This window comes from Electrophorus electricus, chromosome 22 (assembly GCF_041902795.1).
Source record: "Electrophorus electricus isolate QZ-2024a chromosome 22, ASM4190279v1, whole genome shotgun sequence".
NCBI lineage: Eukaryota > Metazoa > Chordata > Actinopteri > Gymnotiformes > Gymnotidae > Electrophorus > Electrophorus electricus.
The window spans coordinates 8,191,582-8,208,354 of record NC_137518.1 but is presented as its reverse complement, the minus strand read 5'-3'; the positions used below and the strand labels follow the sequence as shown (position 1 = coordinate 8,208,354).

The 16,773-nt window shown below is 37.0% G+C and overlaps 1 protein-coding gene across 2 annotated transcripts in view; it reads right to left on the bottom strand.

The window, feature by feature from the left end:
• The window catches only part of iffo2b (intermediate filament family orphan 2b), a 32,482-nt gene that overhangs the window by 5,208 nt on the left and 10,501 nt on the right, over positions 1–16,773 (bottom strand). For both annotated transcript variants that reach the window (XM_027001921.3, XM_027001922.3), the window contains exons 2-4: positions 4,606–4,666; positions 1,612–1,707; positions 339–503 (exon numbers count right to left, since the gene is read on the bottom strand). In XM_027001921.3, coding sequence (XP_026857722.2) covers positions 339–503; positions 1,612–1,707; positions 4,606–4,666 — 322 coding nt within the window. The remainder of the gene's footprint in view (positions 1–338; positions 504–1,611; positions 1,708–4,605; positions 4,667–16,773) is intronic.

The window sequence follows — 16,773 nt, the reverse complement described above, 5'->3', positions numbered from 1 at the left end:
CTATATGCTGTTGCTGGATGTACATATGAAAGTCCGAAAGTTATGTATGGTAAAGTGTCTGAATCAGCTATATACATGAAATGTGTTAACCTTTTCTGGAAAGGAAAAATAATGCTGTATTAGCAGTCTTCTTTTTGTCTGTGTTCTGTCCAAATCTGTGTTTTTTGTGTGTGTATGTGGGTATGGGTATGTGTTGCATGTATGTACAGTTGTCTGACAAATAAGCTGTGTTGACTGTGTCCTGCCTTTGCATGCTCTTTGCTGTGCAGTGACATCATTTCTGGCCATCAACTGTTCTGTGTGTGATGCATATGGAAACCTGTGTGTATGACACACACCGGTGGGGCCCTGGACGGACTAACACTGAACATTTTGGACATGTCTTCTGAGTTTCGCTGCTGTGCCACATCACAGAGTTTTGCTGTGATGTCGATCCTCCTGCAGATGTCCATATCCACTTTCATGGCCTTCTCCTGGATCTTTGAATCCAGCTCCGACATTTGCTATAAAACAAGGAGAGATTCTACATTACTGTGAAAGAAAAAAAGCTAACCAAAGACATACTGCACAATACAGGACAAATACTCTTATCTTAGAAATAAACCATAACATTACTCTCACTCTCAGTGTGAATGTTAGAATTCTGGCAGGGCTCCATGCAAGTAGATAAATGTCATAACCCCAAACATCAGCAAATCGTTCCAGTCCTCACTCACATTCTTAAAATTCCTCTATTAATCTAGCCTAATACAATCTGCCACTCAATCATCTAAAACGCAATCAAATCTACTTATAATTTCACAGCTACATGGTAATAAGATGAATTTTATGAGTTTTATTTCTTAACCCTTACATACAAATCATGAACAGATGTTTGCTCTCTGTTCTATTGCAACGTCATTGTTGCAATGATGAGTTTCACACCAGGCAAGTTAGTTGTGGCAGAAAAGAGCAGACATAGGTTGAACCCTTACTTTAAGGTTGAGGAACTGCCTCTGGTTTTCTGCAGCTCTAGAACAAGAGCTGAGACGACGGCCACCCTTTATGATAAACATCAATAATAACTCATAACTCTATGAAGCCATTCTCCAGCCATGTAAAGACCATTTCACTGACTGAAAATTTGAAAGAATATTTTTAATTTTAATATTTTAAGGATTAGCTGTGTATATAATAACCAAATAAAAGTGGACCTGTCTCCTCTGTGTCATGAAAGACAGGATCAGGCAGAATTTGATTGCTGTATCTGCAACTGATCTTAAAAAAGGCCCAATGAAGTAAATGGATCTGATTTACTACTGTGCGTCTGCGAGTGTTAAATTTTATAAATAAATGTTAAATTGACACACACGCACTCTCAAGTTTTGTTATGTTCCAGCCATTGAAAGTATCAGTGAAATTGCTTTTAATGACACGGGTATTAATTCAACAATAGGGGGCCTTTGCTTTGTACACCATTAAGAGTTCACACAGAACATCTGGTCCACAGATCTGTTTAGTCATGTGAATCTTCCTGTCCTCCCATGTTTCAAACTTGTGCTGTAACACTGAAGTTAAAGTGCCAGACAGAGCAGACAGTAATAGGTTACATAGGTGAGACAGGCTACTTACATCAGAGACGAGGCTTTTGTAGACCACCAGCTCAGCCTTTAACCTCTCCATTTTGTTCTTTAGCTCTTCCTGAATGGCTACCGAGTCCTGAGTGCTCTGAGGACAAACAAGCACAAGCCTGATTGGGCACCTGATGAGACCTGGCTGTGTTCAGAAAGTGTATCTAGGAGGAGATCTGGAGCTGTCTCTAGAGATGTGTCACCATGTGCTTTAAAATGCATTGTACATAGTATCTAAATAAAAAGCTCAGGTTGAAAGAAAATATACTATTATACCCCAATTTTACAAGCTATAAAGTGGAAGCACTCAAATGAGAGGTATCCAGAATACCTGCCTTATTCTTGTACTTCACTGGTTGTGGCCATGAGCAATTGTAGTCTAAATCTAGCCTGCTTACTCAGTAAGTGTGCACAAAGTTTACAAGTTGCCTGAGTTTCTGAACAAGATCTCCTCACAAAGTTTACTGCTTTCAATGTAGGGCTATGGAGGATAAACCAGATGTTTCTCTGACATTGCTAATGTTGATATGCAAGCAAGACCGCACTTTCAGCTACCAAGTATTCCTCAATGTTTTCTAGTCTTGCGGTACTGTGTTAAGTATTGTTGATGGTAATGGTTGGTGTAAGTGACTAACAACAATTGAATGTGCTGTCAGGTATCATCAAGGTACCCCCATTTTCTATCATCAGCACTAAACCAAGTGATGTTTTGATTTGGGCCACTCAAATACAGGGCAGTGGCCATGATTCAGGCCTGTAATGGTTTATTGGGATATTTATTTTTTCAGCTTGTTTGTGATTGTGTGGTGGAGAGTGAAACATTTAACAGAGTAATTCTGATACATTTTTTTACTGCTTTGTCAGATACCTCCAGCAGTGGTGGCCAGCATGTGGTTTTTATTTATGTTGTGTGTTTAGTTCCACTTTGCATTGCATTTTGATTTCTGTACCATGCCTGTGCATAGGTGTCACGTGTTCCCTTTTCAGTTGTCCTGCCACTTGTGTGTAATTAAATTTATAGTTTTTTTTTCCTTTTATGAATCTCTTTTCTGTTGTAACCACTGCGTTGGTTATTGTTACATTGGGTTTGGTTCATTTTCTGTTTGAGCAGTTTTCCTTTGCTTCATTAAATCCTTAGTTTGAAAATTACACTTGTGTCCCACCTTTTCACAAGTTCTCTACCTTTGACATCTATTATAAATTTTCATCTTCATTTCAGGTTGAACCCATGTAATTTAATTAGATAAAAGAAAGATATAGAACAGCACAAATATCTGGAACACTGAACACTTTAAAATAAGTAAAACAGAAATTATTACTAATAATATTACTGTTATCTTCACTGTGGTTTGAATTAATTCACTGGCAGATGGGTGCCAATCCATCATTTACATACTAAGATTAGATCACAGCCTCAGAACGGACTATCCAACACTGATTTAGTCAAGTTTCATTAGATCTGTGCTCTGCTCTTAATAAATGTAGACTAAGAGAGAATAGAAAGTCTACAGAATATTTGTTATGTCATAGTCTATTATTATGGAAAAAGTTATAGGTTCTGTATTTGCTTATCTGTAATCGTTTGACACAATTTGTCCTAGGTCAGTTATCATTACACTGGTATGTATTTGAATATCCTAGTATAGAATATTTTCTTAAAGGGGACATTTTATGAAAAAAATTACTTTTTCAGAGCTTGTCCACATATATTTGGGTATCTGGAGTACTTACCAACCGACAATCTGTTAAATTAGACAACTTGGTCAGTTTCTTATGGGTTGCGTATGTCAGAAAACATGGGATTCAACAAACCATTCAGACTTGGCTCCCCTTTCTGTGTCACTAGGGGAGTCATTAGAATTATACTTCCCCACATCTGAGTATCTCCACAACCTCTGAACTACCTTTGCAAAGGACTGCTAGCATTATATTGAAGCCAATAGCTAAGCACAGGGACTGATCTGTTGTTGGCTGCACAGATCGCTATATCGGCCCCCAACATCAGAGGACAGAAAAGCTGAGTGGCTAAAGTTTGTTTTTGATGCCAATATCTCAGCTACATTCTGCAAAATCCCGCAAGCATACTAACTACTTTGTGTCTGACTGCCTTTCCAACCTGGATCAGTACAACAAAGGACTGGCAATGAAACTGTCAATAAAAGAGAGATTAATATGAAGGAGAAGCAGGTAAATATTTAAAAAATAATTATACTGTGTTTCTTTGGCCATTTAGCACTAGCTAACACTAACAGCTCAGGTAATAGATGTAATTTTCTAGAAAGTTTTTGAAGTTTCTTTCCTCAGGATTCACAAATGTTAAGGCTATACATATGCTAGTTGAATGTCTGTAAAATGAACTTAATCTCATCAACACGTGAATATCTTGTTCTAGTTTGTTGCTGATTTTATAGAGATTCACAAGAAGTTTATAACTTGTCACTGAGGCCATTTCACCCCACCGCCTGTTCCACCTACTGTACCCCATGTAGCTGGTTTGCAGTCAAATTTATGGTTGTGTTCCACTCCGGTAATCAGTGGTTAGCAACATCAGCATGTTGTACTAGTGGAAAATGTGTTTTATGCCCATCTGTAATTCGGCAAATAGGCATGTTTTGGGCACATACTCATTTCAGCGCAGTCCACAAAAGAGTGGAGTGGGTTGGGCAGTGGCTCATTATTGTGTAAAGGACCAGTCACTCAAACCAGCCTTTCTGAACAGGACAGTTTAGACAGGGTGAGGGGGGTATTGTGGTGCTGGTCTTTGTGGTTCTGCATTAAGACTACAGACAACTTGTGTTAACTTGTGTTAAAGGATGTGTCACAACACTTTTTATGCCTATACACACTATAATATTAGTATGTTCCTGAACCTAAGCAAGAATGATTTTAAAGACAAATTTTAAATAGATTGCCCTTCACTGGGACTGCTTTGTGTATGTGTGCATGTGCATGTGTGTGTGTGTGTGTGTGTTATGGTGTCAGAAAGTTAGCTCACCTCCTGGAGTGTCTCCACCATTGACTCCATCTGCTCTCGTCTGGACATCTCTTCTTCCCACCTGCAACATAGGAGACACACCTCAAGGGAATGTGTGCACAGACTAGAGAAAACAGATGTGTGCGTGTGTGTGTGTGTGACAAAGAACTCAAAAAACTAAACCTAAACCTTTAATTAAACATGATGGAGAGATACATGTGTGTGTGCATGTCTAATAACACAGTCATCGTTAAAGCATCTGTCAACAGTTGGGTGTGAACCACAAATTCCCTTTCAGTTTCAAACACGTCTCTGAAATCTTTCACATATCAATGGCTTCAGCTGAGATTCACAAGGCATAGGCAGCCTGTGCGTCAACCCACAGGGTGTCTGGGACAGGGCAGATTTGTAACCTAATACAGGCACAGAAGGGCAGGCCAGGAACTAGCAGTGGTGGGTCATAGGGTTTATAAAGGAATTTATAAAAAGAACAGCATTATACAAGCATTATACAAAGAATGACATTATACAAGCTCTGTTGGTTTAGTTATAAATCCATAGTACTTCACATTTGGCTTTAATATTTAGCAATAAACAAGGATGTCAAGAAATATTGGGAAAATTTGGAAAACAATTGTAATGTTTCTATATTATGCAAAGAGCAAAACTAAAAATCTTACTATGTAGTATTAGTATAACTTGAACAAGTGAAATGGTCACCAGTTTCAAGATGATATAAAGTGAGACATTGAAAAATTGATGATAGTTAACAAATGATTAGTCAAACTAGTGGATGTAATGTCAATTGGGTGAATAAGCAATATTGTGTCTCTAACACATTGAAAATTAAATAATATTAGAGGGACAGTTCCCAGGTTTTCTATGGAAACCCAAGCAAATTACATCACAATAGCTCTGTGAGATTGTGGCTGCCCATCTAGCTCAACATAGCACTCACTCTTCTTGGTGAGCAGTAATAGTCAGGGTCTAGATTTTGGCTTGTTCCTCAAAACATCCACTGGACTGTTACCGGGCCAAAGTAAATACCATCAGTTTACTATTTTGACTGGACCAAGCTACAGAGTTGGCTACTGAGTTTCCCTCCCCTCAACAACACTCAAATATTCAGAGGCCCACTTGAACAATACAGTTGCATGGGAGCAGAGTTTCTTTTGTTTATAATGGCAACTATAACCAGACATCAATCACATAATCAATCACAAAATGTTCATTTTGCTCTCCAGTTGACTTTTTTTGTACCACTTACATACAAGGTCTATATGCTGTAAGTTAAATTGAGATTTCATTCATAGGCAAGTTACTAAGGGCATATGGGGCTGTAACTGAGTAGTCTGTTCTCTGACCTGCTACTGGAAAATGACTAAAGTGCTGGCTCTGCTGCTCTGCCCATGTTCAAAACACATTTCTGCAGTGTACTGAGCTCCTGAGGTCACTGGGGTTTTATTGCTGCATTACTTCCCCTCCAGAGATCAGCCAATTACATCACAGTCTATGAGTGTATCACTTTCTTTGGATTGTGCAATGCAATGACATTGAATATTAAGAGTGACATGGGAAATTATGTCATAAGTGCTAACATTTTGATGCTAATAGTGTCTGACATAAGCTGCCATAGCTTGTTCAAATAAAAATAATAAATTGTTTCAGGTTAAAGTTACAGCAGCACCACACCTAAACATTCTAATATTGCTAGACCTTGCATGCTTTAATTTAACCCAATTAGCAACAGAATGTTTAGGTGATGTATATCTTTAATATCTCCTTCTTATACAACATGTTTACATACTTAGACATAGATATGTAAAACCATACAACAAGTCTTCACCCTGATGTCACGTTAGTCTTTAAGGGCTCATAGAATATTTATGTTTTCTTTTACATTTGCTTTAGTTTATAATTTGTCATATTTTATATTATTAGGACATGTATGTCTTATTTTATAATTTTCTTTGATGTCCACTTTCAATGTCTGTGTAACTTTAGGTACCAAACTCAGTCATAATTTACTTTTACATTACAGTTTTCCAACGTCATCCCTTAGAATTAAAAAGCTATTTCTATTACTGCACCTTTAAGATTGAAATAAGAAAAATGAGCTCTGTTCTGATCAGCTGTCCTGTACTGTACTTTTTTCAAAAAGCACTCAGAGATAAAAGACTTCTTAGAATTGTAATATAAGTGGGTGGGGTTAACATGGCTGCTGGCTGAATAGAAGATATGTAAATGAGTTTGTTCATATTACATCAGAGAAACAGTGATTTCAAAATGTTTTTACATCTTAGATTTCACATATGGACTGTATGATCTGAGAGCAAGAATGGTGGGTTTTGAAACAATATTTACATATTATTTAAAATTTATTTATTTGAATAAAAATAAATTGAGGGAAATTGTGTTTTTCATGATAGTGGCCCTAGTTTACAGAGAACAGCTCACCAAGTGTTTCACCTCATCTAATCCAGCAAGCATCTGGAATGACAATGAATCCAAAACCAGAAGCAAGTGCCTGGGAAAAATATTCAGTGCTCAGCTATCACACTGCTTATAAGGCTAGACTGGTTTTCACAGAGTCACAGATATAGACAAAGTCACCTTACAAGGACACAACCCATCATAATCTTATAGTGTGACCAAGAGATTCCAAAGACATCTGGCTACTTACGATGGACTGTTGGCTGTGGGGATGGAGCTACTATTAATTCATGCATATATTTCTGTTTGTTTAAATATATTATTATTATTATACATTTATACACAGAGAGAAAATCTATGGCATCTACAGCACATTTATGTATAATCAAATTATTTTTATTTACTGGAGATTATATAGGTTTTTCAATGCTCAATGGTAAATACAATATATATATTTTTAAATAAAGAGGTTACCAAATAATATTGTGTACTATTTTACAACCATGTTGGCCTTGTTAAAATCTCAAAATGGTAATTCAGATTCTAAGTAATGCTTGTATAAGATACAATTTTTTTCAAACCCCCGTTATCTACATTCACAACATCAGACGAGTCTTGACAGTAATATGATTTTTTTTAAATCATTCTCTAAAGATGCTTCTTCTTCTTCCTCTTTTCCTATATCTACTGCATTTGCCAGTTACCAAAATATACACATTTCTATATTCAAGAAAAAGCTGTGTGTGCAGAAATAACATGCATAATGTAGGGAAATCAGCAGTTCCTTCTTGATTAGTATTGGATATGACCATGATCAATGTGGTACATACAGTAGAACACACTCTCCTCCCCAGGTCCCCTGTGTCACGGTTAGTCCCTCCCAGCTTCCATGTTTTCCCTGTCTTGTGCATTTTAGTACCACGCCGTAGTTTCATTTTCTCTGTCCTTCGTTTGAATTTCCACACCTGTCCCTTGTTTCTAGCCTTGTTAAGTTAATGTATTTAAACCCTGTCATGTTCCCTGTGTCTGGGCTGTTCATTGTTTATTTGAATCTGTGCATTTATGTGTTTGAATATTAGAATCATTGCGTTTGTGTTAGTTTCATTGTGTTTGATTGGTTTAATGTTTGAATGTTTTTGAAAGCCCGTCTCTGTATACCCGCAAGTTTGTACTCCGTGTATCCTAGCCTTCGTTTTTCCTAGTCTTTGTTATAGCCTACTTTCCCTGTTTGCCGTCGTGTGTTTTTGTTTTGTCATGTATTCTTGGACTCTCTATGTTGGCTCTATGACCCTGGACTACCTTAACGACTCTGACTTTGGATTTGCCCTTAATAAATCTCACTCTTCTCCGCACATGCGTCTGCCTCCTTACCGCTCAACATTACACCCCGTTTCAACATACAGAACTACAATCACATCATAAAATCCTTCTCTCTCTCTCTCTCTGTTACACCCCCACCAAAATTGACTAATACACACAAACCTCCTTACCCAGTTGCAAACAGGCATTTACAAACACATGCGCCTACAGTATACACACAAATCTTTCACATAATTTATTCTCAGGTTTTGAACCCCTGTCCCAACCCATCTTTCATCCTCTGGTACACTTCACCATTGTCCCTAGTCAATTTTATATCAGGCCATGAATACAGCTATATTTTACACGGATCACATTGTCCTTCACAACGTAATGAGTGCATTGCTGGGGTTTAATTCTGCTTACTTTCCATCCTTATTTTCCACACCATAGTAGTAAAACCCTGTATACATTCATCCTGCTCACAAACTGAAGGTTTTTTCAAGCTATGTATTGATTAGGTATAATAAATGCAAACTGAAGGAATCCATTCTGCCAGCAAGAAAGCAACACATGCTGTGTGTTAATGAGCACTAGGTATGTGGGCTCACTGTTCCCTCTATGCTTCTGGTCTTTGTGCATGTGCTGAACAAGGTCAGGACTTAGCAGAGTCTTTCTTCTTTTGTGTTTTCCTCCTCTATATTCTGTGATCTATATAGTTATTCCTTTGTCAGCTCACAATTCCACTACTGATGTGGTGATATATTTTATTGAGTTACTGATCTCTGAAAACAATGTTGCGCTCTGACCCATAAACTAGATACTGAGTATTTTGCCTGAAAATGGCCCTTTAAGTTTTTAATGGTTTGCTCTATGAGTTTTTGCTTTTAGTCTTTTCTTCAGTAAAATAAACACATGCCTTCTAAAACTCATGTAATCATCAAGGACAACTTGTCATACATGACCACACCATGACAACCTTCAGATTTCAACATTAATCTATTAAATTACTAAAATGTGGAATAACTGCCAATGTTTGGAACTCAGAAATAGTCTCTATATTTAAGGTTAGGCTGAAAACCTATTTGTTTGATTAAGCACTTTAACATTTTTGGAATTAGCAGAGAAAATTGGGAAGGAATAACGAAAATGGCAAACACACCTGCAGAGGGTAACACTCTAAAAATGCCAATAAACTAAGTGGGAAAATCCAAGGCAATTTAAATGCACAAATCACCACTCAACCACTCTTTTAAAGAACAATAAACATAAAGAAACTAGTTTACATGCTGTGAGGACGTGCAAGGCATCTCGGAAGTCCTTGTTGTGCCCTCCCTGCCCTCTTTCTGGCCAGTGGCCCGCTGCCACAATAAAGGGCATCAGAGTGCTAGAAAGAACTCAGAACACAGTTGGTGGGACTCACTGTGGTTACACCCACTGAGGGGCTGAAAGACTCTGTGGCAATGCCACAAAAATACAAAAAATACAAAAAAACGTCTAAAATCATAAAGCTGTTGTGCAATTGACTGCACAAATAGATTCAACAAGAATTTTGATCTTTTTACAGATTGCCAAAAGCTAAAGAAAAGAGAAGACAGTCAAGCTAGCCAAGACAAATCCAGTTTTGACAGTTAGCCAGATAACTTTGTAGATTTGGAAGTTAGCTATACTTATATCAATTCTTGCGGTCATCATAATATTTAATGACAGATTTATTGGTAACTTCAGAAGAGGTTATTTTACCTGCACGAATATATAACATTACTGAGTGGCAGTTTTAGCTACAAACAAAGTAGGCCTAACTAGTTTACAGTTTTCAAATAAAAATTGTAATACTAATATATATCTTAGTATAAATCCACAAACGATCAGAATACCCATTGGTGTAATTGTTAATTTCAACAACAAATCCCGCCTTGAAGTATGACAAAGGGTCAAGGTTTTCGTATGCTTTCCGGATTTATTTAGTGAAGGCTAATTTTCCTGGCATTGAAATCAGGTAGGCTACATATAAATGTCAGAAAACCCAATTCCTGGCCACATGTTTATGTCCATGGACTAGTGGTTCTTTGGTAATTTGGATGGATTACTGTCAAGTCCAACTGCCTTCACTTAAAGTAGATAATCACTTGTTTCATTCTCAATTTTGCCATTTCCCCCAATAAATGCAGCAATGGTGCAGGCAAAACTAAGTGTTTTGCATACTAAACTAAAATGCAAACTAAATGCATACTCTATACTTTATCTTCTATTAATAATGAGACCAAATTTAAATTCTACACTAATGACTACAAAGTCGACTTGTACTCATAGCAGACATGAAACTCTATTCAGTCTTATGAAGCGACAAAGTGAACATGTTATGTCTCCCAGTGATTATATTCTGATTTGTCTCAATACTATTGACCCATTCTTTTACTGCAATTCTGAAAATGGGGGTTTGTCTTTTCTTTTCTAAAAAGGGAATTAACACAGGGTGAAAAAAATTTTTGTTTTTGTTTGATTTTGAAAATTACATATTTTTTGCTTTATGGACATTGACTCCGTAAATTTGCTTTTGCCACCCAACGCTTACCCCAATTATAAATTCCCAGAATCGTCACTGTCCCCAAAGGAACTTTGCAATAAATGGAGAAATAATTTAGGCCATCTTCTATCTTACTCCTCAAATAGAGCTGAAGAAAATAAGCAGCTCCTCAAAATCTAGCCAATCAATAATACTGTTACCACCGAGAGCACAGTGGACAGCTTCATAAGGTTTGGGTGTAAAAAAAAAAAGCTGTTAAAAAGTGTGGAAAGTAAAATTATGTAGAAAGCTATATATAACAAAAATGACTTATTTCAGGAGTTTTACTGGTAGACACAATGAAAAGACATGACAGACATTATCATTATCAAAACCCTCTTTTCCACTGTAGAGCTGGTTCTAAGTACAGAAAGTAACCATTCCAATTGCATTTTCATGCAAAGGTGGTTCAGCAAAGAATGCTTACAAACACAGCAATTTTCTCAACAGGGTTAGCAAGGTATCTCAAAATATGTTCACAGCTGCAGAACCATTTGGATGGGATGACTTAAAGATGTAGGAATCAAGTGATTGGCTTGACACAAATGGAGGGAAGCCTTTTTTTTGCCTACGTTTTGCATATATAAAATGAAACATAAATAGTCCAAACAACAAATGATCCATCACGTCAGACACTTGCAGAGTTGTATACCAGCATATTACTTACAGGCCCTGATTGCTGGAAAATGAAACCATAACCATATAAGGTCTTGGTTCCTCTCAAGGTTTCTTCCTGAGTTTTTGCTCGTCACTGTAACCATTGGCTTGCTCACTGGGGGCTTGGACTTAGACATTTTTAAAGCTGCTTTGTGACGACCTCTGTTGTAAAAAGCACTGTATAAATATATTTTGAATTTAATTTAATTGAATAATCAATCAAGCAGCCATTATGAAGCTTTACTTTTCTTATTTTTCTCTGCCACACTTCTTATTTTTTAAACTTCTGTAGGTTTATTATTGTCGACAATGCTCTAGCTAGGACAACTGATTGAATGAATTTGTGAAGAATCTGGCCTGGAATGATGTACCACTTGCTTTATCAGAAACACTTACCTTGCACACTGAAAATTGTTGATCAGCCTCAAAAATAAAACAAACAAACAAACAAACAAACAATCTATCTCTGCTGCAACACTGAATCAAAAACAATCCAGTAAAGATATAGGAATCCTCCAATCCCTTTGTGGCTTTGATGAATTTGCCCCTCTACAGTAGAAAAAAAAATCCTTGTCATATTGAAGATGCAATGTTATTGTTATTCATCTGGAGACCTTCTCTTTCATGTATCTGCAGGTTAGCACACAAAACCACAGCTATTCAAGACTGGTGGTATTCTCTGGACAGAGTACAAATAGTTTAATTCTGGAACAACAGTGACAGTAAAGTGAACCCAACGCATAAAAGAGGTTAATGCATGTTAAGCAGATCCATTTCATAGAAGACAAAAAGGAGATCGAGTATGTGTTCCAAGAAGAAATTTCTTCTTAATTTATAAGGACCAGGCTTCCATGGAAATATCCTGGTGGAGCATATCTTAAAACAGTACTGGCCAAGGAAAGGATCATCTTTGTCACAGATGTCATCAAAAGCAAATACATGTTCAAATACAAATACAAATACACATTCACATATATATCATATACACAAAGAACATACGCATGTTCGTTGTGACAGTTGTAAGAAATGTTATTAACATTATATTATTGTCCATGTACTTTAATTTTAAAATCTGTAGGTGGCAATCCATTGATGTTTCCATTGTTTTCAACACCGAGTTCTGGTGCACATTGTTCCAACATGATGTAAATGACATACAAATATCTCTGCCCTGAGAAGAGTTGATTGTTGGGAGTTGGGAGGACTGTGTGAGGTGCAGACATTACAGCTAAAAAGAGCCTAATTCTACCCTAGACACAGATGTCAGCAATCCATCCTTTAGTCTCATTAACAACACCACGTCTACACCCCATTTGCTTTACACAGACTCATTACGGCATCGAATAACAGGCATGCAAACCCACACCCACCATCCTGTCCACCCCTGGGCTGTTTGCAGTCATGCTTTACATGTCTCAGGAGGATTATGCCCTGGAAGAGGTTGCACCCATCTCTATATCTTTACAAACAGACGTGGCAGGACACAGTCCAAAACCATTTTGTGAAAGACATCTTACAGGGAAAAACATTTAATAGCCTGTAATCATGACCCAAAAAGCTGCCAAACTCAATTTCAAGTTTGGAAACACAATGATGTTGCTTGGGGCAGTATATATATTAATCATAAACCAAGAGTGGAGATAATGATTTAAATCTTCATATTGTGTGTAAATTGCATAAGGGATTTGAAGGGAACACTGCAAGGCTTGTTACAACTCATGCATTCATGGGAATGGACCAGAGGACACGTTATGAACTATATTGAAGGGAAGATCAACACAAACCCAGCAATGAGTGTTCCTATAGGAACGCCCAAGCTGTTTTGTTACAGCTTGTTTCTCCATACCTCTTCCGTGCAGTCCCTAAACCATCATCAAAAGAGGGATGATAACCAGCAAAGCACGTTGAACCCCAATAGCAAAATCTAATTCTATGGCGAGTAGGTTGTATATTTAAATAATACAATAAAACACAAAAATAAGATTCATGAACTTCAAGAAATCCATATGGCAATGAAGAATGTTTATATTTGACTAGGGTCTTCAAAAGCCTCCTTTAAGTGCTATTGATATTAGGTAATGTTTTTTATGCAAAGATTGCCTGTGGTTCTTTGTAGGTTGTATCAAAGGAAACGCTTGGTTACTCACTCACCATAACTCACACAGATTACAATGTACTATTAGTAAAATAGTGCTGAAAATGTGAAAAATACTACACAAACCAAATAGATTCTGTTTTCCCCAAATTAAGTGACAACTATTGTCAGACATCCACCTACTAACTTTCAAAAGTTTTTCACTCATCATACATCTAACTATATTTTTATGGGGAAATAATGTTGAAGAATCATCTGCATATAGAAGATATCTACCTAAATGCCCTAAAATACTTCCTTTGGGAACCCCACAACTAAGAGATTTATGCAAAGAGTATATTCTACATCCACATGTGGTTTCCCTCCTTTCAAACATGAAGCAACCCGTTTGACAGCAATATCATAAAACCTATAGTTTTTAAACATGGCCAACACAATATTATGGTCAACAGTATCAAAATCTAGCATTACCATAATTCACAAATTCCCTTTCTCTCACACCTAACAATTCAGTTAAAAGAGTAAAGTTGCATCAGTAGACTGAGATTTTCTTAAACCAGAGTAACTGTAAATTAACTGCTGGTCAGAAATCTTTGAAAAGGGTGTTGCAGTCATTAATTAAACGTATTCTGTGACTTTCTATAACCAGAGACAAAATATAAGAACTAGCCATAAGCTTGGATGTGCCACACCTGCCAGCTGCCATCTTGTTACTTTAATGGTACATACAAAGTGGTTTGTAATAAAGACAGCATTAAACACCTTATTGCTTATGAAGAGTGATTATTGTTCTCCTTTATCCTGAAGTTAAGCAGATATACATATGGATTACATTTAGGAATGATCATTTTCATAATATGATGTTAGCTATTGGCTTTGTTTCAGACAGAGCTTAGACTAATATTCTAACTTGCAGGCTTGTAATGTGGGATGTTTGTGGCATTAATGGGATGTTAGAGGGATGTTTGTGACATTAATAGTGATAGCTATTACAGGTATCGTTTGAATAGAATTTGTGTTACTTCTGATTTTTATGTTTAGGACTAGCAAGAATTTGCTTTCAATATGTCAACATGTAACATGACTAGATCAGCCAAACTTTAAGGAAAAACATGCATCTTATTCTCCTAATGGTAATGTTAGGGACTTTTATATGAGGGACTACCTTCAGATTTCTGAAATGCAAATGAAAGATGCAAGGGACTTCATTTTAAACATTTATTTTTGGCTGTGGTTATAACTAGCAAATACCTAACTAATATTTAGACACTGTGTAGCAGAGTAGCTTGAAGGCCTCTAGAACTTAGGCATTGTTCTTTTTCTTTTTTTTTCCTTCTGAGCTTTTCTAGCATCACAAATGCCATAGTCTACTGTTGACACTTTTGTTAAAAATGTTGTGCAGTAAAATTTGTTCCAAAAAACTAAACATTCCTAGTTGTCTTGCTCCTATAGCATGTATTATATCACATTGGGCATGTATTGACCTGTAAAAAGATGATAGATATTTAAAAGTAATTTTTCAACTGTTAAACCACAAACACTTTTGCTTGCTTGGGCCTGACATGGGTTGGACAAGAGGTGTGGTGTTATTAGACAAACTGAACCAACATTCAGAACTAATTACTCATTTGAAATTAGCTACAAACATAACTGTTGTTATAATATGTACTGCAACCAAGGAACAATATATGGTATGAAATGAGCAGTAATGCACATGTAAAAAGCAAAAAAAAAAAACAAAAAAAAAACAAAAAAAAAAAAAACACACACACACAACACTGTTGATGGCTCACTATAGTTTGGTTTGGGTGCACCCAAAGAGTTGAGAGACAAGCCCTGCTACCATCATGAAAATACCCAGCAAACTACCACAGTGGATGTCAGCCAGCTTGGCTGGGCAGAGTGCCTCTTAATCAGTGTTAGACCAAATCATAGCATCATCCCTTTCTATCCTCTCCTTGCATCTCTCTCTCTCACTGTCTTGCTCTTTCTTTCCCACCACATCTGTTTCTCCCTCACTGCCTCTCATTCACTCCCACTGTAAAATGGTCTCATTGCTATCTTGACACTTATGCTGGGAAAAGATAATGGTCTGATCTTTTTCCTCTTGAATGTCTCATCATAAAGCCTGAGAGTTTACAATTAAAGTCTTCTCTATAATGGTTCTGAATCAGTGCAAATGAGACTGTTAAAGTCCTTTCAATGTTCCCCAACATGTGAGAAGACTAGAAATCTACTCCACTAGCAATATTCATTCATATGCCTGACTGCTTTCACAAGAAAGACTTCATTCGTCTTCCAGTATGAATATACAGCCATGTACAATATATCACACTAACATATTGGTATTGAACTCAGATTGAAATTATTCTGGCATGTTTTGATCTCTCTTTCACTTAAAGTTGTGAAGACCAACATGCTGAATACTTTTAAAATTTACAACACCACTTTTCTTTGACTAAAACACTAACTGCACAAAGCTTGAAATGTAATGACAAGAAAGCAAACTTTAGCTCCATTGCTGTTAATTAAGGACACTGTCACTGAAAATGTAAATGAAGAGTCATTAACAGGTGTATTAACACTATGAATATAAAATGGATGAATAAAATGAGCTCAGCTGGTGGTCATTTTAGGCATGTTACACAGGGCTGAGAATAAACTTGTGTGGCAATTAAAACAATTCCATAATAGCAACCTTTAAAAATATGCCACTACCAACTGTACATTTCACAAAATGGTTTTGGACTGTATCCTGCCGCGTCTGTTTGTAAAGGTATAGGAGATGGGTGCAACCTCTTCCAGGGCATAATCCTCCTGAGAGATGTAAAGCATGACTGCATACACCCCAGGGGTGGACAGGATTGTGGGTGTGGGTTTGCATGCCTGTTATTTGTGTAGTGTACCAACTACCAACTGAATCTGTAGAGGTAGATTCAGGCTACTACATTCCTGATGTGCACAGGAAAGAGAAAATAGGTGGGTAAGGTAGCAAAGCAGCATGCTGTGCTGACACACATTGCAGCTTCAGGCTCCCTGCTGATGAAGACCCTGGCTGGCTCTGTCTGGCCTCCTACTGCTTGCTGATTTGTTTTTAGTACAATTGCACATCTAACTAGAAATAAAACTGACACCAATG